General features: G+C 40.2%; 1 protein-coding gene across 2 annotated transcripts; it reads left to right on the top strand.

Annotated features, from left to right (window-relative positions):
* Window positions 1-279: 279 nt before the first annotated feature.
* Window positions 280-24,516, top strand: LOC126866445 (chymotrypsinogen B). 2 transcript variants are annotated; one of them, XM_050620033.1, is made up of 11 exons: window positions 280-1,131; window positions 2,123-2,767; window positions 21,123-21,219; window positions 21,566-21,687; window positions 21,780-21,881; window positions 21,996-22,120; window positions 22,211-22,341; window positions 22,410-22,609; window positions 22,729-22,863; window positions 22,942-23,166; window positions 23,610-24,516. In XM_050620033.1, the coding sequence occupies exons 2-11, from the start codon at window positions 2,564-2,566 to the stop codon at window positions 23,901-23,903; spliced, it is 1,635 nt and encodes a 544-aa protein (XP_050475990.1). In that variant the 5' UTR covers window positions 280-1,131; window positions 2,123-2,563; the 3' UTR covers window positions 23,904-24,516. The 2 variants fall into 2 exon arrangements, with proteins under 2 accessions (XP_050475990.1, XP_050475991.1); XM_050620034.1 differs by lacking the exon at window positions 280-1,131 and having other exon boundaries at window positions 2,620-2,767; window positions 21,082-21,219.
* Window positions 24,517-24,606: the final 90 nt, after the last annotated feature.

Raw genomic sequence — 24,606 nt, 5'->3', positions numbered from 1 at the left:
TCTCATTCCTAAAACGTCAACCTGGATCAACGACGATGATTCTTCGCCATTGAAAACGCTCCACGCTTTCATCATCACGTTCATTATACGGACGAACGTTGTCCTTATTAGAATCAAACATAACCCTGTTCAATGTCCATCTTCGGTCCGATACTTTTCGAAGGACTGATCGTCGTCTCCCTATCGTGGTCCCCAAGCGTATCTTCTTTACGGAGAATCCACCAAGAATACCCCCTATCAGAGTGCACCCCACCACAGCAGCTCCCGCAGAATCACCCTCCACTTCCGCTTCGCTTGGTAGCCACTCCTCTCAGCCTCTGTTGATACTTCCTCGCGCGTGTATCTCGTCAGTCGGCTTGGAGCCACGTGCGTGTGCTCGAGAAGCTCCAGCACGCCAAACGCAAGCCTCGTTTGCGATCGACTTTGTACTTCCTACTCGTTAATAACACCTGACAAGACGTTTCACTGTACGAACAAAGAAACTCAATTAGCAGAAGCTCTTAAGTGCGCGATAAGAAGTGTCTCTCGGAAAAAGTAATCGATGTTGGAAGACAGAACAGTAGAACGATTCTTTCGAAAGATTGTCGACCAGTCGAAGAGCTAGCCACCCTTACCCAAAGGAGTTAAGGTGTTCAGTCGAGAAGCGTCGAGTGTCTACGGCGATAGTCACCGAACAGTCTGCACCGTTGCCACGAAAAAGCAGGAAAGAACCGCGCAGTCTCGACGGTGCGTCTAAAACGACCAGGAAACCAAAACCCGAAGACAGATGGTGGAGGCAAGGAGGACTAAAAATATCGGCCGTTGGCACGCCGCTGGCTTGCTGTACTTCAACTTGAACAATTTTACCGGCTGGAGAACGTACCGTTCCATGGCCGTGCGTCGACTCTAATCCCGCTGAGAACTCGCAGACGTTGCGTTGGTTGGTCAAAGGAAGGATCGTCGAAGCGGTGCAATCCTCCTCGAGAAAGTACAAAACAATTTATTGGTGTCTTTTCTTATCGTTTAATAATCCAATCTTAATGGTAACGGACAGTATCGGTGCAAAATCGATAAACTTTTATTCTCGGTTCAGTAAAACGTTGAATGATGGTCGAACTCGTGATTCCTCGAAATATGGCTACAACAGATAAGGTATATATAATGTATTCTTTTTCTACTATAAAATTTTATCATACTCCTGATTTTTTGTTTTTCGCTTTGATTACGTTTAATCTGTTGGGTAATAAAGTTCGATAACAGTATGAACGAATGGTTCTCGTGACCAAGACACCTCGATTCTTCGATTTCCGATGAAACAGGAGAGATACGCTACCCATGAATCGTATCAACTTTCGCGTTACATAAACAATCGTAACATGTATACAACGCTGGTTTGCGTGGAGGTTCCTAATGTTCTCGTGTCTTTTCGCTAGGGAACGTGCCTCACCACCTGTATCCCACACGTATATATCTTCCTCGCGAGATCTTCCTACTGTAACCCTACACACTCGACTACTTCCGCTCGAGACCATCGATCCAATGACTCGCTGATTGTTTCTACCGTTAAAGTTCACGAGCAGAGTCGATTAATTTTCCATTCACATCCGCTGAACAGGTAATTCCGAATGAATAATCGAGTCGTTCGTGACTTCGCGAATATTCGCGTACTTCGTTCCTTGTAAGTTCACACAAGCAGGAGCAAAAGATACAGGAAAAGGATTTATAGAGAATTGATGTTTTATCGGCTAATTGTTACCAATAATTTACGAGCTTGTCGTTCATTGGCACAATTAGCAGAGCAGCAGAAACTGATTGCTCGCAATACGCGAGTGAACATCGGCAATTACCCAACGAGCCATAAGAAGAAGCTACTTCCTCCACTTTAATTGGACCTCTTAAACCCGACAGCATAGAATCTACGCTCTAACAACTTCTTCTTTCGAGAAAATATCGAATTCCATCGTAAAATCCATACCAATTTCATCCTCACACGATCATCAGTCTCTAAGCAACAACGAGCTTCAACCTTCCATCAGCTCGTTGCAGCGTATTACTCGAGATTAACAAGCGAACGCGAAGTACCTCGGGTGAGAGTATCCGGAAAAACGCTAATAACAAGCTCCTCTCTGATCGATGGTTTCAGGAGCGTACGAACGAGAGCAGAAGACTTCTAACGAGCGTCGAGTGGTCGCTTTGAAGCTGCCCCGTACCACGGGGCCATCCAGAAGCGGCGTCGTCGAGGGAAAAGGCTTTTAGCTCCTCCTTGAGGCCCAGGTTCTTCCACTCATGGTGTTTTACGGCGAGCTCGTTTGAAATTCTTCGCGTGGAGTCGCGGCCGTATTTATAGAGCCGCGCGCGGACTCGCGAGTTCGCGCACGTAGAATCACGCGCGCGCGCGCGTAAATCTCCTCTCCAGCAAGGAGGAGAGAAAGGAGGAAAGGAAGACGGTGGTGGAAGTTCGAAGGGAAACGCAGACAAACAGAGAGGAAGGAAGACACGCACCGTACAAACGGAGAGAAAACGAGAGAACGAAAGTTGCGTCGACGAAGGGACGAGCACGCGGGCACGTCGCGATCATGAAGCGATGTATCCGCGACAGGAGCACCGGCCCGCTTCGTCGTCGAGCACGTCCTCGACGTCGTCGAACTGTCTGCGCTCGCTGCCCCCACTGGCAGGCCTCGATTCACAGGGCATGATCGCTCGACTGTTGGGGGCGAATGCGTCCCTCCTGTTCCTCCTGCTATTTCTCGCCACGATACGCTTCGCTGTCTGCCTCGACGACGTCTCGGTGAGTATTTAGAAACTTTCTGCCGACGTTGATTGGCTGTTTCGTGTGAGTGCCTTCATTGTTGCTAATGAGATGGGAAAATTTTGTTTTACTAAGTGTGATGGAGCGTTGAAGTCGTTTATACTGTTAGAATGACAGGGTAAATTGATGGCAGGCAGTTTGAAGAAGAATTCAGAGTATTTGGTTCATACTTAGTTTAAGTGCGGTGAAGGGTTTTAATTACTGAGGTAGTCAGATTCAATTTCCTTTTGAGATAAGATTATTCTCGTTACAAATCGTATACAGGATACGGTGGTAATAAGTTCGTATTTTTTAACTTTTTACGTATATTATTATTAATTTTGGAGTACGCAATCTCAGTAAATATTCTTTAGGATTAGCGGGCTCTCTGTGGTGACAGAGTAAAGAAGGATAACGCGAGAAAGAATTCGGAGTATTTGATTGATATTGAGTTCAGTGCAGTTTACGACTAATCACTTAGTGAACTGACACGCTCTAGTTCTTATTTGCAATCAGATTTAGACTTACATCGAAGTATCGAGAACTAAATAGATTCGATATAGCTTGACCGTATGACAAGCATCCAAAAAATGTTCAATTGAGCAAGAACAATCGGTACTTACGTATCCGTAGTATCTACGGCAAGGTACTTTCTAAATACTCGCGTATCTTCAAGCCATTGAACGGGCACGTGGCGTGTGTAGAGCACTAAACCACGATTGCTAGGAAAAAAAAGCAATTGTGGCGAGCAAAGCTTCCGATTAGCAGCGGCGTTTGCCAGGCCCTCGTTTCATTAGTTTCACTTTCTGCGTGGAAATCCGATCCAAAAGATTGTTTCTATGCGGTGCACGCGCAATTGAGCAACCGCCTGGCGGAAAATATTCATAACATTCTCGACGTATAAATAGAGAAAAAAGCGAGCGAATATTATAAAAAACATCTCGCAAATCTCGAGAACAAGATAATCAGAGTGGGACGCATACTAATCTGCTTAATTAAAACCGAGATAACCGCGTATTTGCGAGTAACATGCCTTTTACACGAAAGTCGACAACGTTTCAAGACATCGTTAACCGAAATCAAGCCTCGGTTTGATGCATCGAGATCGACAATTCTTTTCAGTATTCAAACCCGTTTCTCGTTCAAAGCGGCGTTAATATTGTCGATAACTTCGCGAATGAAAGGATCGATCGTACCATACAGGGTATTACGCATTTGATTAAAATTTAAGTCTGACGATTATCTGTACTTATTCGTACAAATGCAATTGCCTCGTAAATGTTTTAACGCGGATCAAAACAATCGAGCAGTGTGACGACAGTTCGAGTACATAGATAGTTCGAATTCGACGAAGTCGTGAATAAAATGTTTGTACGATGAAAAAGTAAAAATATGTATCCAAGCACCGTATCGCACAGAAGCTGCTTTTTTGCGCACATGATATATAATTCAATTCGTCGCGTCATCAGAACTGAGTCTGCGATAAGTGGATGTCTAATGGACGTAGATGCGGTGATTATAATTACAAATGAGAAGGAAACCTCTGCAAGAAAACGTTCAACTCGTATTGTAAAGATTTCCTAAGAAATTTCGCGCATCATACTAGATACAGCAAATGCATTTAAAACCATTTGAAAAATATGCAGGGTTACTGAGGTTATTTTATTGATGATTAAGATCACGTGAATGTTACGGAAGGATCGCGAAGATCATGTCATTGACGCTTAAGGTCACGAGAAGTCATAGAAGTCGTGTCATTGAAATTCAAGATCATTTAAAGTTTAGAGACGAGCCATCAAATTCGTTTCATTGGACATTAAGATCATTTGAAGCTCGTGAAAGGTCATCGGGGTTGTACCATGGACATACTATATCATTTGGAAATCACAATAGTTCATTCGTATTTATCGTGATCATCAGGATCATCGTTATTAATCGGATCGTGGTAATTTATAGACCATAGATCATCGTTAATTTGATATTCTATGAAGTGAAAGTAAATCGAGTACCTTCAATCTTCATTTACAGAACAAGAGATTAACCCTTAGCATGTTTGCGTTTCTTTAAGATGATCCATTCAAAACCATATGGTATAGTATCAAACTAACTGTCTCATTTGCAGACGATCGAAGATACAAAATAAATATACCTGGAATTTTTCGCCATTCCATTAATTGCGAGATATTTTACCCTCCTATTTCAAGACGAAAGTCGATGGCACGTTCGCCGTGTACAACGTGCCGCAAATAGAATTCCTGGATGGGGACGCAAACAGAAGGCACCGGGCATTTAGAAGTCGTTTTCATGGAAGCAACAATCAGTTACCTACATCGAAGAGAAACGGTGTTCTTCCGCGAGTGCCGAACGATCTGTGCCGATTTATTGTGCCGGCAAAGAAATTGGTAGAATGGCGTTTAGTAGGTAGTTTCAGGCTCGCGTGAAGCCTCGGGGGCCTACGGTGAGGCATTGTGTCAGTCTAAACCCGGTAATAGCGACGCAATCGTCCGGAGCCTAGGCGGAGGAAACGATGCTTTCGCTTAAGATACCCTGGTAATTACTATAATTTCATTTCGTAGCCGTCTTCGAATTCTCCTGTTGATCCTGTGTTTCAAGGCTTGTCGTTTCCGCACCTGCATTCCCCTTCGAACGCTAAAATAAAGGATCCGATGGAATATTCAATCGAATTATCGCTTCGAGATATCCGAAGTTGCTTAAAACCTTCACGAACCTATTATACCTTCAACAAACGGTTATTTCCGCGATTAAACGCGTTATCGATACTTTTATGATCTATCATTAATCCAGATAATTTCGATCTTTATATTAATTGTTTCCAAAATTTTCAAAGATTCTGGAGAATCAGTGTCTATTAAAAATATATGAACCATAAAATTATAATATCCTTCGTCGTGAAATGAAAATGCTTTAAAGAGTTGATAAAATGTAACTTAGGTAAAAATTCGTGATAGTAACTCTCGTAATAATAACTCATGATACCAGGAATATTAAATTCTCAAGTGGGACACTTGAAAGCTAAGAACCTTTTCCTGCCACTCCACTGATGCTTCTCACAATCTGGTATATACAGCAACCATAAAAAATATTTCTATACAATTGTAACTACTATACCACGCATTTACACGCTATATAAATAAGACCAAGTACATTAAATATCGTGTAACTTAGTGGTCATTATATATGACTGCAAAAATTTGATACTCGCTGCAAAAATGAAATACAGAACGCGATAAAAAGATGCTTCTGTGTAAAAATAAGAGAATGTACGAGTAGAAATACTTTTCGTAGCCGCGTTTAAGAGAATGAGAAGCGAGTAACAGATTAAAGAACTACGAACCCTGATTCATCGCCATGAAATAAAAATGTCGCAGAAGGTATATTAAAATCTAATTTAGATGAAAACAAACAGCAATAGTTCTCGAGTTACCACCCACAGTCTGAACAACATCAAAGAGCAAGCTTCGTGCTCGAGCGGAACACTTAACCGAAGTTTTTTGTTGGCTCGCCACCGATGATCTCGATAACGTCTCCCCGCGAAGTACACAGTCCCCAGTTTATATTTAGTGCATCCTTTCGCCCCCTCGTTCTCGATTACGATGTTTTCGTGCACCAAACACCATCCCGTCTCCGTCGAATCGTAAATCCAAGGAATTGCTCCTTCGGCTTGTCAAACGCGCCAGATTCACAGCCGGACGATTCAGCGAGCGGTAACATCGATACCAGTGCTCGGTTGTCGGTAATCTTGTACGAGCAGCATCATGGCTAGGCGAAGAGACGAGGAACGAGTATCAGATAAAGGATAAGCATTTGTTTGAGTTTCCTCTTGGACTCCTTATCTGAACTAACACGCCAATTTATGGGTTGATCCTTGGACAAGCCGCAGATAGCGAACAGATGTTGGACCATTGCTTTTCCTTACCCCCTCCTCCTATGGTGCAACGATCGAAGGGATGAGTTCTTTTAGAACAAGTATTTTTATAAAAAATTGAAGTTTAATCTTTGAGTATAGTGATTTGGAATTTTCTCTGCAACGCGATAGGTTTTTCGTTAACCTTCTTCTGGAATTAAAAGTTTGTTAACTGCGAAGAAAAATTGCTGCTTGGTCGGCATTTTTTAAAGCGTTTCTCTATGCAAGAAGGTTCAAACTTCTAAATATCTAAATTAGGAGATTCAACATCTGCCATTAATAACGGTATACCGTGACAGAATAAAATCACCAAACAGTGACACGGCGACGTTTTCGCACCGATTGAGTGAAAGGAAGGTCAACTTCCGTCGCCTATCTTCTTCTTCGCGTTTCTCTTCCAAATAATTACGCATTTAATAATGCAATTAATAATCGGTTTGAGGTGCGTTTGGCTGCGATGAAGAAATGACGACGTGCCAATCACCCGTGACTCTGGAGCCGCATAAAAATGGTGACTGACCTCGGGGGCGCTGGACACCCCGCGGTGAAACTTCCTGTCGCGAGATCTGCTCTCTCCTCCACTCTCTCTTTCTTTCCTTGTGATTCTATTAATGTGTCGAGATCGTTGGAATAATTTACCGCTATCCAACGAAGAACACAGGGTCACGAGCGGACAATGTAGCCATGCGAATAGGTCGTAAGGTACATGCTGAAGATCCGTCACCTTTCGAAGATTAATAATCGGTACGACCCTTCTTTTGCTTCGTATTCTCACGGTATTGTTAACCACAGGAGCCCCTTTTGTGTAGTCCCATAAGATATCTCAGAGGATCATTGTAAACGTATCTTTAACAGCTGACGATACTAATGATCGTAGCTAAATGATAATTCCTGTAATAACAAATTACCAGAAAGTTCTGTATTTCACGCCTTTTATCCGTAGAAACTACAATAGATGTCTTGTGAAAAGAAATATATTCTCGGTCGTATTTTTTTGCAATTTATCAATCATCCTTCTTTCTCCGTTTATTAGAATGAAATTTTAGTTGGAAAATTTTGCTCAATTCATTTCATGAAACATCATTAAACAGCGAAGGGAAGTGCTGAATTTCTATTATGCGAACAGAATTCCACATTTTTTACCAATATTCCTATTCGTATTCTCGACATACATTTTAATTTGCTAGGTTTCCCTACAATTTCTGTATATCTTTTAAAATTTTGTCTTAACCATGAAGATTAACTTCGAAGATAAAGAAATTATCACTATTCCATTGGAGTAGCTTATAGTTAGGCGTCTCAAATTCTTGCTGATCATTATCGTTCGAATTTTCACTTCCCATGGGGATGTATGAAACGTATCGCGTGATTTTCATCGTCTCTCAAGTGGATTCGGAGAAGACGTTCCCTGGACACCCCGCGGAGGCTTCTCCTCCCGCGGGATCAGCAGAGCCAGCTCGATTAGCTTCTTACTACATATCGTGACGACTATCGCGTGGAATTTCAGTCCGTCCCGGTGCAGGAAGTATGTTAGCCTCGCGTCTCATAAAAAGTTGTCGCAACGGGGAAGAAAGAAAAAGCGAAAGAGAGTAGACGGAGCGAGGACGATCGTGAGGACGAGCAAACGAGCAGAGATACATATAGTCTTTCTTCGGTTCCTCCTTCGCTCTTCCACGACTACGATCCCGTTTGAGGCTGGTGAATCCTAGCCGATCTTTCTTCTCACCCTCTTACGATCGATGCTTTCCTTTGACTCGTTTCTTTTCGTATTCCGTACGATCGCCGTTCCATTGTCTGGTGAAACGGCGGAGATCGCCCGCCTGGTGATTAGCATTCCGCGAGAAACGGATTCCTCGACGTCGCTGTCGGTCTGTTAACGATTCCAAGTGTACCGCTCGAGTACGACATGGAAAGGTGGATTTATCGGCTTCCAGAGGTATTTAGAAAAGTTAAAATCTATTTGCTGACGTTAAAATAATTAAAACTATGGGGAAATTGCTTTTATTTGGCACAATATACAGGGGACAAAAATGTTTCCCTCTTTATGTGTAAACTTTGCGAAGTGTCGATAAATATGTCCGTTTTACAATTAGAGCTAACGTTTCATGTCATCTCTTGGTGAATTTGCAATTTTATAGTGCATTTGCATAATACTGTTGAAGCTTCGTTCTGTGACCAGGAATTTCTTCCAGTATTCTTCCAAGTATTTTTTCGGCGATTGTTTTGACTTAAAAATGAATTTTATTTTATGCTCCGGAGGAAAACAAGGTACAGCTGGAAATCATCTCATCAAAGTATCTATTTTATTGAATACCATATCGAAAAAAGATAATGAGATATCGTCTAACGTTCAAGTCACACAGAAACCTGACTGATCCATTTCACCGAAATTGATCGTTTGAAGTTACATTCTAATACAAAAATTCTGAGATTTCCAGAAGATGCAACCAATTAGTTTATCTTCTAAATGACTCGCGCGTAAAGCAAGCAAAGAAGTTGATCTTTAACGGACATTCTTCTCGTTGAAAGTATCCGAGAACACTGAAAGCTAGAAAAATGTAATTACAGAGACGTGTTAAGATCCGGCGATTTATCGAGAAAGAACAGCGACAGACGATATTAATTGGCGTGCAGCACGCGTGACATTGTACCTTTACCCGAGCTTTAGCAATCGTCCAGCGAGAAGTGGGAACCTATCGGAACGAGTTATTCCGGTATAACTTGCCCGCGCACAAAGAACTGCCCTCATTAATATTGTGTATTAAATACAACTCGTTTTCTGCACGACCGATTTAACGATTCCCGCGAAACGATCAGCATGGACCGTGTTTACCAAACGGAGCGGTTTATGCTCGTGGGCCGAGTCACGAGACCGTCTTTTCTCGAATCCACGATCACCGTTGAATTATCGATCTCATTAGCCGCTAATGTTGCTCCCTTTTATCTACTCCTACTATCACTCGTTTTACGGGTTCCTGATTAAAAACTATGGCCGCGTTTCGTTTAGAGTTCGAACGGATTGGTAGAAATGGCGATTACTGGCGAGAATTTCAGTATAACTTAAGTAAATACATACTTGGCCGAGATTTTCGGGGACTGCTTTCTAAATACTGAGCCGACTGACAGCCAATTAAACTTTTGCTTCTTATCTTTCTATATATGTGAATGTTATATGTGTTAATCTAATTTAGAACGGGAGCGAATTCAATCTATATTTTATATTTATGACTATTACTCGCCCTAGGAAATTTTCTTCTAAGGATTTATATCGAGTTTCTATTTATATATATCCACGGAAGACGAACTGAAAATGACTCGGAGTTAATTTGATTCTCGAAAGATTATACATTAATTATGTATTTTGCTAGTAAAATAGAGAAATGTTTAGGTCTGCTCACTCGTTGATCATTTGATGATCTTCGTGGTTAGCGTAAAAATTCTCAGAAAATAGATTCGTTCATCAAATTACATAGATTAGAATCGAAAGGCGTAATCGTAGTGTGCAGGTTCTTAGATGGTAACGGAGATACGTAAATTATCTTCTACTAAAGTGTCGGAGGAAGAAGAAATTGCAAGATAGAAGTTTACTTGGAACATTCGAGACCTAATACAAATCTAATTGAATGTAATGGCGGATTAATCTCAAATTGACCATCGACCATTTCGACGTGCCATTAATCGACTCTCAACAATCACGTCGTAAATTCCTGCGTCGTACGAGGAAGCGGCGATCGAATCGGCGAAGTCGTAGCTGGAATACGGCCAGTCGTAACAGGCCGCCACTTTTACCGAGCATTTCCACGGGACGCGACGCACTGTAAATTCAAGGGACAGACGAGCGTGGAAAATGCGAGCAAAGAGCGGGATTTAACGAGAACGCGGGCTACCATTGAAATTTACGGATGTGAAGTGGACAGACGACCGCTGAATGAACGAAGAACATACAGAAGTCTACCAGAACTCCATGGAATGGATCTCGAATGACTCTGTGACCATAAATGCTACACGAGTGCCACTGTTTTATGAGATATGGAACGATTTGTTGGCAAACACATGGCACATTGCGATAAGGTGTCAAGAAAATTCTTCTTATTCTGTTTACTCTTTTTAGTGGACGCTTCGTCTTATTAAATTTTTTAGATGAATTTACAATAGACGAATTTGGGTCTTGTGTTTGTTAAAAGACAATTCAATTTACAGCGATTTCTTTTAAAGTCTTTTGCATCCGAACGAGTGATATATATATGTATTATGGATAAACGTGCTATTTTTCTTTCACATGTTTCCTGTTTATTTATTATTTTACTCGCGGTGGCTGATTGTATATTATATATGAGCATAAAAACTGTGTATCAATTTGACTATTAGAATAGATCGTCTGAAATCGGAAATTATGCCGAGGTCAGGGTTCAACCGGCAATAAGACGTCAAGTGATAACAGATACTAACTATTTCGCGATTATTTTAGATTCGGCTGTCATGCAATATTAACCTAAAAATAAAGATTGCCTCACGATCTTCTCACTAGAATTTAAATTCTTCTTACTCTTGTCTTCCTTTTCCTATCATTTCCGCTTATGCTTATAGACATTCGATCTATACTAATATCACGCATGGTTTAATCAGACAAGACATTCTTTCAAACTCAAACTACCCCTAACTCTAATGTTGGTCGAAGAAAACGTTTCAATCAACCCCTTCGACTCTCTTTATCAACCGACCTTATACAATTGCGACTCGATGATGAACATGTCCTAATAAAGAACGACGCTTGAAAACGACGAGTACAGCGCGTCGTGGCAACGATCCGGAAATAACCGTGACTGTAAAAGTCAGCCACCGGACGTTAAGCGCATGCAAGAAGAAGAGGAACGTTTAACGGTCGTCGTTGAAAAACCGGGGCAGGTGACTGCCGCATCCACGGACCGGCTCCGTCGTAACAGCTAGGCTTTATGGTTTCACGGTTCGAGCCGCACGACTCGAACTAATCCCGCGAATTAAGGCTCGTTAATAGCCAGCCAGAAATAGCGACCTTTACTTGTGTAAAGTCGCTGGAGAACACCGCGTTTCCGAACGAAACTGCCGCGAAATTGAGCGAAACCAGCGGAGGAAGAACACGCGTCGCGCTCGACGAATCAATTATCATCTCATTTGCCATGGAACGTGATTCCATGATGGCTCTGATTGGACGGTGGATGACACTCGACGGACGTGCACTTGTCGCGAACGCTTGATTCGTGCTTGTTTTTTGCTCCTTTCGTGTCATGATCTTCGTTGAGAGTGGAATACACGATGTGTATGCAGTCGAGAGATTCAGTTTTGAGTGATTCTTGACAATCACGGAGGGAAATTTTCCTGTTTCACGTTATGAGAATTTAACGACGTGTGTCAGGTATGCGTGGAACGATAATTGAGCGGTTTTATGGAAAACAGACACGTATCACGACAGATTATTAATATTGTGGTGTCAAATGAAAAATGACAATTCTGTCACAATAGTATGTATTCGTTTATAGGAAACTAAATTGTGGGAAAAATTATGAGGATATTTTAATAAACGTTTGTCCACGAAAGGATACAACGAAGGAATTCTGTTTCTAATTTCTGTTCCACAAACTTCAAACAAAGTTGCAACTGTAAAGTTCAAGGAAAGCTGCGTCCTCTGGAGATCCATTTTCAGAGAAAGTCGTCTGTTCGCGTTATCCAATGTAATCGAGCTTCGAGTAACAGACGGCGTCGAGAAAACAAATGCACGAGACTAAAGCTGTCCGGAACGACTATTTTTACTTCGTTTCCCTTCGACGAGACCAAGTAATCTCTCGACGAACCTCGCTCCCCAAAAACGCAAGCAAACATTCCTTTCAAAGGTTTCAGCTCCATCGTCCAATTTTACATGGTATACAGTGGCTGCAAAAGGTATTTCCACATTATTGTATTGATTATAGTAGCATCTACGTGTACTAATTAACTAAATCTGAGAATATTAAATTTCCCATCATTCAGTAGTATTGTGTACTTTTTACTACAAAAGTTTGGTACTATGGAAATAAAATTTAAAGCTAGATAGAGAAACGTTTCATTGGAAAATTTGTAGCCGTTATATTTGATTTAGAATATTAGAAAAATTTGAAAGAAACCTTTATGTGACTTGTCCGATAAATTCACTACACTAAAGCAGGCTGAGAAATAGAGCAAGAGATAATATACGTGTGCAAGAATGAGTGGTTGTAAAGAATCTATGTATGGATTAATTACTGCAAAAGTTAATCGACGTCGGAATTATGAATCAGAAGTCAAGAGTTTGGGGAAGAAAAACTTTCTAAGAAAACCAACTGCATACACGATACTATTACATTGTATTAACATATATATAATATCACTCGCGAATTGTCGAATTTTGCAAGTCTTGACCACAGTCATACCAGACGAGAAGGTATGAAGCGCGGAATCGTTTCGTTAGATTCAGCAGAAGTGGGCGGACAGCGGCGTGCTGCTCCTCATTGCACAAGCGAGAGAGTAAATCACGCGATGATCTCATCATGGCATTAAGATATTACGCGAGGGAGGAAGAGAGAAACAGGAAAAAGAGCGATGCATATGGAAGATACAAGAGACGCGATAAACAAGGCAGCAGCGCTACCGTTGCACTGGCAATAAATTCCGTGGGAGTCGAGTTCAGCGACGTTCTTCCGACACGTGACACGTTTAAACGTTCCGTGTCGGGACTACGAGAAACAAGCAACGCCCAAGCAATAGCTCAGGGTTATCGTTTTTCAGTGCAAATCGCCTTGGAAGAGACGCATGCCGCTGGACAAAGCTTAAATCGTCCTTTAAAAGTAACCACCGAGGAGGAGGACTGGTTCTGTTAAGTGATCTGTGTGGTCTCTGTGTTTCTTCCTTTTTATTCCTATTCTTTTCAGATGAGATTTAAACTCGTACAACTGAAGATTTGTTAGGGTATGGGTAACCGCGGATTTTTATGCGTTTGTTCGAAATTTAAAAGTGCAAAATTCTATAGACTATACGTAATACGCAAAATATTCAAAATAGCGTTCTTCTTACAATATCTAATTGCTATAATAAATTTCTGCTTAAATTCAATTTTTGCACATGTGTTTATAAAATTATAAATTTCTGTACAAATCTGCAGTCTAGTTATAAAACAAAGAATCGCAAATGATTATATTCGGTTGTTGTTCCATTATCGAGTTTTAATGGGGTGTTGTCCCTATCTGTTAGAAATACTTTGATTTTTAGTTATTTATATTTTTGCTCGGTATTTAATTTTTAATAACGTTGAATGCTTCGTAAAATTCTAGTAGAAGCTAAAAATGTTCATTTAATTTATTCCAAAGCTTTAGATGTAAAGATGTAGACATGCTACTTGTTCGAGGAAAGAGTATGGAGATAAAAAAGGGTAAAGAATTTGATTATGCAGCGATTTGGAAAGTCTTTTACAGGACCCTCTGTGAATAGGTCGATTCTCTTGCACTTTCGCTTTCGCGGTTTGCTCATAGCAAACAGCCACGTGGGTATAGTCAGAGGCACGGTTCGACTTTTGTACAACTAAAGAGATGCAAATTTAAATGGCTGGCCACTTAAGGCTAGTGAAACTCTAGGACTCTCTCAGTGGGTGCAGTTTGAAATTGTCTTCCTCAGGTTTGCGTTTCATATTACTAGATAATAAACTTCGCAACTTTATAATAATTCGGTTAAGAAATTGCCGTTGAACAACGGTAAAACGTGTGAAATATCTAAAACTACGCTCCGCAGTTTTCCCTTCAACGACTATCGCCTCGCGAAATATACTTAGAGCTGTTCCATTCTTGTCCCATAAATTTGAACACCAATTTTCTTTAGCTTTTTCGCTAAAATTTATTCAAACTTAAAATCCTGTGGCTGTATAAATTTAAGACTACGCACGTCTTCAAAACGAAATTCTTCTACGATCTTCAAAATGAAATTTCACTTTGTTCCTTATATAGTATCATCAAATAGAACGACGCTCGTTATATCACATCATCGGATTCATTGTTTAAACAACATATTACTGCTCAATTATCGAAAAGCTCGGTAACTGGAAGAAAGATTAAAACACGAGATTCTTCAATATATTTAAATAATTGTACAAATAGAAGATATCACACTTCGCGTTATTTTTTGCACCAAACAAATCACTAAAATCAGAAGAGAAAAGATATCTGAAAAATGTTGATGGACAAGGCTGCACGCATGCTGCATTCGGGAAGTAGAATCTGCCGGCAGTGGACAGACCGATCGTTAATCCGCGAACGGTATTCGAACGCATTCTTTCGCAAAATGCGCTGAGTCTTCGCGGAAGAGACGAGTGTCGCATTATGAGAGCCATTCTGTTGAATCGTTACAGACAAGACAAGCATAAAACGACTTACGCGATGGCAAGGAACCAGGACGATCCTTCAATTTCTTTCCAAACCATTCCAATTGAAATCGATCGAGTTCGTTTCTATCGATTGCTAGTTTTGTTTCAAAAGGAATAAACCTTCTATATACGATCTTGTTCTCGGTGAACAGCAAGGCATATAAATAGGAATACAAATTGCTCGAGTGCACTAAACAAATGTCGCGTAACGCACAGAACAGCAGCGATCCAGTCACGTTGCAGTTACGGTTCGTTTGAAAAGCCTCGAATGACATTTACGCGGTCTACAAGCGTACCGTGACTGAAACGTCAGATCGGACCCAACCCAAACAGATTCAAGGGGCTGGCGTGTTGTAAGATCTTCTTCTCTGCCTCATTTGCAAGAGACAAAATTATTGCCTGAGAAATAGTTTAATGGTCTTTGAACGATGGTTTGTCTAAAGTTAATTGACTAAGTAGAACCAGACTCCGATATACCGTTCAGATATTCTATTTTCTATACACTTAGAAGACGTACTTTCTATTTAGGGTAGATGTAAGGCTGTTCGTTACGGTCAAGACACAACTCGCGTAACAATTATGGTCCACAAATTCAATTACTAATCTAACTTTAAAGACAAACTAATTATATCATTGCCATTTTACACACGTATAATTAGCGCGTAATGTGTAAAACGTACGCAACTGAACGTGTAAATTGCAAAAAATGAAAATCCTAAATACCAGTAACTTAGAATACGAGAAAATCAAAATTCCACATTTTCAAAATACCATTAGTCGCTCTATATCCAGTCATCGCGTATCCTTGCCACGCTGTGTACTCCCCATATTACACCGATTTAAATCGTCGCTCCGTAAACCAGCTCACCGCCTACAATTAAAGCGGACACAGTTTAACCCAATGAAAATCAGGCGTGTGTTCGCGGAATTCTCATGTAGCGAATACAAGCGGCACGATTTACGCGACGTCGCCTGTAGCAAACGTCATCCTGACCATAGTAGGTGGACGAGGACCTTGGCCTTCGGATCGCGCGCACGAGCACATAAATCAGGCCGGGATCTCGCCATAGCGAGCGTTCCATCGCCGCGACCGACCGCGAGTATTAAATCCACGGTAGCCACGGTGAAGAAATCACCGGCCATTTTCGGACATTGGACACACCGACCGCGCTACCATCTAAGGTATAGTTGGGGCGTCAGCCCGCGAAACGAATGTCATTGCTTCCGAACCTTATCCATCTTCTTCGGCATGGACGTCGCGCCGGTCCTTTCCATCGTTCTTCTCCCTTCCTTCGATTCTCCTTTTTTCGCAACCCCCTTTTTGCTGCACCTTCTTCGCAGCCAAGATACCGCGGCACGTCGCGATCCTCGCGGCGGAAATGGATACACGATCCATTTTTTTAAACCTCCTTTTGCTCGTTTTGCTTCATCGTGAACATGGATGTACTTTAGGGGTAATTGTGCCTTTTGGATTCTTAATGGGGAGAAATGATGATTTGTGTGACGCGGCTGTTTTATAACAAGTCTTTGTTACCGAACAGGAACATGATGAACGCCTTACGATGGATAAATCAGAGCATACCTTCTGCAATGTTTCAAGAGGAATTTTAAGGAGAAATTTACGGAGAATTTCAGACTTACATATAATTTCTGAATGTTGACCATTACGTCCAAAAACGACGCTTTCTGTCGTTTTTATGATGAGACGATGTAATGGATATTTCCTGGAATGTTTAAAAAAACTACAGAGGAATCTGGAGAAAGTTCTCAAGTTGAATAATTTGTGAATATTGGTGCTTAAAACCTTGAAGAGTGAAGTTTTATGTTGTTCATATAACGAGCTTAAAATCTGGATATTTCCTAGAATATATGGCGAGGATTACAGATTCGAATATTTTGTGGATTTTTAATGTATACCCTGACGAATATTTTCTGCTGTTGTTAGCGAGAATTCCAGGCTTGAATGGTTTGCGGATCTTTAGTGTATATCGTGGATATTGGTAGGCACTTTCGATACCATTTCTACAAAATAAACCAGCATTCGTACTTAAGTACAGTTACACGCGCATAAGGCGCAGACGAATAAGCGCAGGTGAGCACAGCGGTGGAATGTATCTTGGTAGGGTGCCGTTCAGGGATGCTTTGAATGCGAAACGGTATTAAAGTTGCATACGTAATGCCAGTGAATCATTTGTGGCACGTACTCACGAAATTCTCGTTACGTTGCAACCAACAGCGAATTTCTCTCCGATGATGCCTCGTACTACCACTGTAGAATCTTCCAGGATAAAATTCCATATTTTTTCAAAGTTGGATTTCGTGCTGAAAATAGTCGACAACGACGATTTTCGTCGGGTGTCCATCCTGCGGAATCGTCTCACTCGCGAGTGGCACGCGGTTTTTGCGATTCCATCGAGGAGATGCAGGACACCGCGAACTTCAGCCTAGTTTGGCCATGTCCAGACAGCGACGCGTACAAATTCCTCGTACGTTCTGCTCGTCCTCGTGTAGACGAGAGATGTCCTCTTCTGTTCCAATCGTCTGCTTTTTCTTTGGCGATCGTGTCGCGGAAGAAACGACAAATCTGGCCTTTCTCATATTTTGAATATCTTTGAGTATTTTGCAGTTCGTAAGAAGTTTATAGAAATCCATCTTTTTCTTTTTTAATAAACGTAAATAAAAAAGGATAACTCTTACAGAGATTGGTTTAATCTGTTAACCGAGGAAGATAGCTGAATTCGAGGCTTGGATCGTCAATTTTTTTGGATATACATAATTTTACTATTTTCTTCATTTGGGAACTCCCTAACAAGAAATGAAACTTGGTATTGCAGAATTTTTAAAGAAAATTTTTGTCAATCTTTCATTTTTTTATGTATTCCATCTATTTTTATTAACTTTTAATTCCATGAAATTCCATAGAGAAATTTCTATTTAACTCTACCGTTCTCCTCGGGTCTTTAAAGTTCAGAACACTGTATCTTGAACAGTCATATATTTTGTACATATTTTAGCATTGAAATTTTCCATATGCGTATAAAGACCCGCAATCTAGTTACAAGAAACTGGATTAAAGAAAATAAGGAAGAACATACATTCGTGATCTACTTGCGGCGTGCGAGAACCAGTTTTCCCTTTTGTAGTCAGTCGCGAAGAAATTAATTGTGCAATGCGAGAACTTCGTTAACCCTGAACTCTCGGGTTGCATACGTTTAAGAGGTTCTCTCTACGCGGACAGAATTAATCGGATCATAAACTCGAGGGGAACAACGAAATTAATGTACCTGATTTAAATGAATCCAATGCAACTGTTGCTGGGACAACATCATAAAGTTCAACGATTCAGAGATTCGTATCGCCTTAGCGAGACTCGAGTTTGTCGAAATCGGTGAATTCGTCTGACTTTCTCTCGTGTTAATCTTCTACATATAATAATTTATTTTATTTCGAAATATGATATAGGTATTACATGGTTGTCTAACTTTCTATAATTAGAATTTCGTTTGCTTCTGAAGAACAACATTAAAATTGATTCACCGTGTCTCGAACACTGAGGTGCAACAATTGCGCAGTGGCAAATAAATAAAATAGGATATAGAAAATGATATTTAATATTTAATATAAAATATAAATACAGAAGATAAGATAAGAAAAAGTTTGGCAGATAAAATTAGCTTTAAAAATAAACATACGAAGATATATGAAGAAACATATGAAGATACGTGTGTAAGTTTCCAAAGTACATATTTCTTCAACAAACATACTTGGGTATACATAATTTTCTAGGAACGAGTATATCACCTCTGGCGTGAAAGAATATTGTATAATTTGTCAATTATGTTAAGAATCTAGGTCGGTGTGTAAAACTTGAAACAATTAAGTCACCAAAGATATATCGTAACCAGTAATGGTAGCCAAAGATTCTGAGAAACTAGTTGATAAAAAGAAGATTACCTTCGCGCTTCATACGCCCCATGACATCATTCGTCTATTGTCTCGTTATACCGATGTTCTTTTTGCCTCTAACTGAAAAAGGGATAATCAGACCTATGTTCGATGAACCACCCTGTAGACAGTAGAATATCGCTCGTAATCGCCCATCCAATATTTTATTTCCCAAGACGGCCGACCTCGATGAGGTAACTTCGTTGCTAGTTTGTCCCGACCATTGTCTAGGATAATAGGAGACGTGGGCTGTATCGATGAAGGGTGTGATCTGCGTGTGCCAGTTCCATTTTCATTCATCGAGTGTTTATCAGCAACCTTCTTTAAGTCGAAAGGAAATTCGATCGTAATTTCGCTATTTTATCCGCTTACGTAAGCAACACATCGATTCTAAAACAGTCATCGAAGGTTATGGATAAAATCATATTAGACAATTTTCATCTACGTTCATAGGATTATTCGTAATTGCCGGAAATTACTGCTAAATTTCTGATGAGGATATTTGTAAATTTTTGCTTATTTATGAAATATTCATTGAAAATTACTAATAAAATTATACTTATTAAATTTCTGGCAATGGTATCCTCAAATGTGCATGGAAAGGTACCATTTTGGTAATATTCATCGAGAATCGTTAATAGAACTATATTTACGAGCTTCTCTTGTAGAAAACAAGTGATGTATCAACGAAATTATTAGGATTACCAGATCTTAGATGCACGACGCGATGATGACATTGAGCAACGACGCCGCGCCGGTGGTTACGTTCCGGTGCCATTTACGAACCGGCAAATTAAGTTTAGTGCCGCGTGCTGATCGTTACAGCCTTGCGGAATGCTGGACGATATCCGAGACGGCCGACAGCAACGTCAGCAACTGGTCTATTAACTCTTTGCTTAAGAACGAGTAATTGTTCCCCATTTTTTGCCACGACTTTTGCCGTTCAAAAGAACGATCCGCGTACGTAGGATCTCGATCGAGCTTTTATTGCTTTCATTGTTCGTACTTCGTCACGGTTTTCCATGATTCTTCGTTGACCTACGGCATCTCTCGTTAAGAGTATACTTCATGGAACAAGAACATATTACGGATCAATGACAATTAGTTTTCTTTAATATTTGCGAGTTCTCAAAGTGATCGACTAACGACCAATATCTCCGATTATCTTTACTCTTCTTCGCAATCTTCTATATACGATGTTTTTAATATATAATTATAATTACGAAATATAAATATTTCATGCAGAATTTTTTGATAAAACGTATAGAAAATATGGTATTATCTGTACCTTTACATCCAAAGAAAATTTGGTATTAACTAGAACAGATGTTAAAATAATAAATTTCTTTTTTATATCTTTCATAAATTTTGCAATTTCTCAGTAGAAACATTTCTAAACTTTCCTAAATATGACAAGAAAGCACGAAGACCGTGGCTTCATCGAAACAACGCCGTTATCATTAAGATCAGTAGATTTGGCTTATTTTCAGGGGTTTACTTGTTTAATATGTCTATGGGATACGTCCTTTTAAGCATACGCGGCATATATTGATCGTATATATCATTCTATCCTTTATAATAAAATTAAAACAAATATCCTGCATATGTGCTTTAACGATAGAAAAACACGATTGTATCAAAGATAAGTTAAAGAACGCAGTAGGCGTAGGTTAAGATATCAGCGCAACGAGTCATAGTAAAACTTAATGCAACTTAATCCGCCCAATTAAAATCCACGCGACGCGACGAATTCAGCGCGAACGCGCGCGCTGCGTGTCTGTCAGTTAAGTTAATAGCCGTTAATCTCAAACCGTATTTGCTACGATCTGCCTACGTGACAGACGTGTACCACAACTGAGGATTGCGTTTCCTCGCACGTATCGCTCGATGTGTTATTTACGTACCGTTATCAAAGTTGCAGCTAATCGAATGAAAATAAAAATGATACTTCGTACCGCAAATAATTTCTATATCGATATATTCTCTTAATTAAGAAGAAGACCAATCGTTTATAACGAGTCACGATCGCGTTCTGCCTTTCAGGTGTCGATGATTAATTACACGTTGCTCTCTGCTAATTTTAGAGCGGAAACGAGACATTCATGAGCGACGGGAACAATGGCACTAGCTGGCAGCGCGTGGTCGGTCAGAATTCTGCTGTGGTGCAATTACCAAAGAACAGTGAGTGTTTCTCAGAGTTTCTTTTATTCTTTTAATTGCAGGCTATCTGCATATGCATTGATGCATTATCATTTGTCTGCATCTTGCCTATACAAGTCGATGCTCAGTTTCAGATATACACTGGCTACAAAAAGGTGTTTGGACATATCCTTATTTTCCAATAGTCCCTTCCTTTGTCAGGTTCTATATTTCCTTTTCAAATGAAACAATTCCGTATGAAATTTTTATAATCATATGAGAATATTACCAAATGATATGAAATTTAATATAGTTACATGTAATTAATTAGTAGGAAAGTGTTGCGAAATGTTAGAATACAAATTTGTTATGTAAAATGATTGTGCAGGATCCACGAAATTATCGTACTTCACGAACTGGAGCGAATGGAGCGTGTGTGATCGACACTGTACGCAGAATCGTGTTCGAAGGTGTCGCGTGAAGAAAAAATGTAGCACCACAATACTTAGAGTGAGCTTTTAAATTATATTCTGTATTGCAATTAGTATTTTTTAGTTGGTCTCAGGCGTAGAGTATAATGGAATTCATTGTATTCTGTGTAGGAAGAACGAACCTGTCAGCATAACAGGAAGAGTAGGTGGAGGAGATGTAAGCAACATCAGCGACGAGGTCATCGACAGAAGGATAAATTTCATGTTGTACAGGTAAAACTTTAATGGTACATTTAATTAAAAAAAATATATCATAGACTCTATAAATTATCTAATTCCATATGACAGGATTTTGTAGAGAAATTAATTGTAAATATTTGACGTTAGGTGCCTAGAAAGGAAGCAGAACCTAGGCAAGGAAGGCAGAGAGGCAAAGACCAAACCGTAGGATATTATGGCAAATGGAGTAGATGGTCACCCTGTACAAGATTATGTACCACTCAACGTCACAGGTGAGTATAACATCCAGCAGTTAAAGAACCATAAATCTTGTTGAGGTATAAATATCCATATCTTCTATTTTTTCATTTAATGATCAAAAGGTGGTGCAAGAAACCTGGAATTTGCGGTCGCGACGTGATAAGGGAGAGTGCCTACTGTTACGTGGAGGGTAGCTTCTGCCAAAGATGGATTCATCGAAAAATTCGTGGAAGCCAAGAAGAGGATAGCGATGGTGAATATAGTAGCCGAATGTTCTGTTTAATTCTTCGAGGGAATATTCATCGCTTTCCATAATTACAGATATCGTATTAGACGAGTTCGAGTTGAATCCCAACACAGTCGATAGTTTTATTCCTGAAAAGAATTCTCATACTTGGAGATGTGGAGTTCCGAGCACTCAAAAGACATCTCGACTCTCCTATTTTACGAGGATCATCGGTGGCCGCCCATCGACTCCAGGAAGTTGGCCCTGGCAAGTTGCCGTGTTGAACAGATTTCGTGTGAGTTCATCAATTAAAAATTTTAAATTGCTTTTTAATTCTGATTTATAAATGTAAATCTAATTATAAATTGTATCTTAATTGGCTCAATTAATTGCTAAAATAAAATTATTTTACAGGAGGCTTTCTGTGGAGGTACTTTGGTTTCACCAAGATGGGTATTAACAGCTGCACATTGTATCAGGAAACGACTTTATGTTCGCATTGGGGAGCACGATCTGACTGTGAAAGAGGGCACTGAACTGGAATTAAGGGTATTTGGCGCGTATACACATTCGCGTATGTAATCTTTTACATTTTTGTCAATTAAATTTTTTATTCCTATTTTTCAGGTGGATTCGGTCACGATACATCCCGAATACGATGCAGACACAGTGGACAATGACGTCGCTATGCTGCGTCTTCCGGTTACTTTAACAGCATCACCGTCCAGAGGAATCGCTTGTCTCCCAGCGCCTAGCCAGCCTCTACCCGCCAATCAACTGTGCACCATTATTGGTTGGGGAAAATCGCGAGTCACCGATGACTACGGAACCGACGTTCTTCACGAGGCACGGGTACGTTACATTTAAGTACCACCGAATTTAATAGCATTCACCCTTCTAAAGAAACGAAAAATTGAATTTCTTTCCACTGTCGAATTCTTGTTTCACAGTTTTTCAATTTAGCAAAACTCTAAGATATAATCACCTTTGGTATTAGAAGTACTAGTTTGGTTTTCCTGATATTCCTTTAAATATACCTTTGTTATATCTTAAAGACAGTCTGAATAAAGAACAGTTATTTGAAAAATGTTCTATAGCTTTGAATAGAAATTTTATTATTTTAGAATTTTCTACTATTATTTCGAACGAAAGTTTTTCTATGTAAGCCAGGAACTTGAGAATACTTGTACTTATTAGTGAAAATAGTAATCTTTATTGATCTGCCAATGGACAAGTGCTCTAAAAAAATTAACCAAAAATTTATATCATTGTCTCTTGTTCATTTTCCATTTCAGATACCCATAGTTTCTTCAGAAGCATGTCGAAACGTCTACGTCGATTACAGAATCACCGATAACATGTTCTGCGCGGGATATCGTCGCGGGAAAATGGATTCATGCGCGGGTGACAGCGGAGGTCCGATTCTGTGTCAGGATCCCAGGAGACCCAATCGTCCGTGGACCATTTTTGGTATCACTAGTTTCGGCGAAGGTTGTGGCAAACGTGGAAAGTTCGGAATATACGCCAGACTATCGAACTACGTTCGCTGGATCAGTAAAGTGATGAAAGAAACTGATGATTATGATTGAAATCTTCACACCTTCACACACCTGTGTGTTTGGCTCTAATTATTGTGCTCAGTGCTATTAACTGTGACCCGTAGTAACCTTTGAAATAATATCCAGCGTGCTTCAAACGCAATTAAATATGAGGACGATCCGAGCGACGGAGTAATCATTCTCATCACCATTGTTCGCTCGAAACGGATGCCATTTATTATTAATTTTCTTTCTCTCTCTACTGATACAGCATTACTTTGTATACCGTTAACAACGCCCGTTTTATACAAATAGACGACAACAATAAAAAGTAATGTAGTGTTGTTGTATAAGTTAGGACAAGTGTAACATTGTAGATAGTTTAAGGGAACAGAGCAATCGGTGATGAGAATCGACTGCCGACAGTTTTCTATTTACTCTTAAGATCAGCAGGCAATGATGGGCTAGTGGCCACGTGTAGTCCCTGTGAGGCACGTAGGTATAGGTCAAAAAAGATGTGCATGAGCGTGTGTGTGTGTGTGTGTTTGTAGCGAGTGCCTGCGTGAAGACAAGAGAGTCTTAGCCAGCGAATGTAAGCGAACGGAACAGCGAGTGTGAGCGACCGTCTCTTTTTGCCTAGCAATAAAATAATAGTTCAAGCTCTCGTAGTAGTCATCTATCATCCCTACAGTAATCGTTCGATTTATCATACAAAACAAGGGCGAATCTTCATGGAGAATCGAACACGAAACAC

The sequence above is a fragment of the Bombus huntii genome, chromosome 6, assembly GCF_024542735.1.
Source record: "Bombus huntii isolate Logan2020A chromosome 6, iyBomHunt1.1, whole genome shotgun sequence".
NCBI lineage: Eukaryota > Metazoa > Arthropoda > Insecta > Hymenoptera > Apidae > Bombus > Bombus huntii.
The sequence above is the reverse complement of the archived record's forward strand: the minus strand, read 5'-3'. Positions and strand labels throughout refer to the sequence as shown.

Excerpts from the sequence above, each read along its gene's own strand:
- LOC126866445 (XM_050620033.1), top strand. The coding sequence starts at position 2,564 with ATGTATCCGCGACAGGAGCACCGGCCCGCTTCGTCGTCGAGCACGTCC. Across the intron at positions 2,768-21,122 it reads TCTGCCTCGACGACGTCTCG|AGCGGAAACGAGACATTCAT; the intron begins GTGAGTATTTAG and ends TGCTAATTTTAG. Across the intron at positions 21,882-21,995 it reads ATAAATTTCATGTTGTACAG|GTGCCTAGAAAGGAAGCAGA; the intron begins GTAAAACTTTAA and ends ATTTGACGTTAG.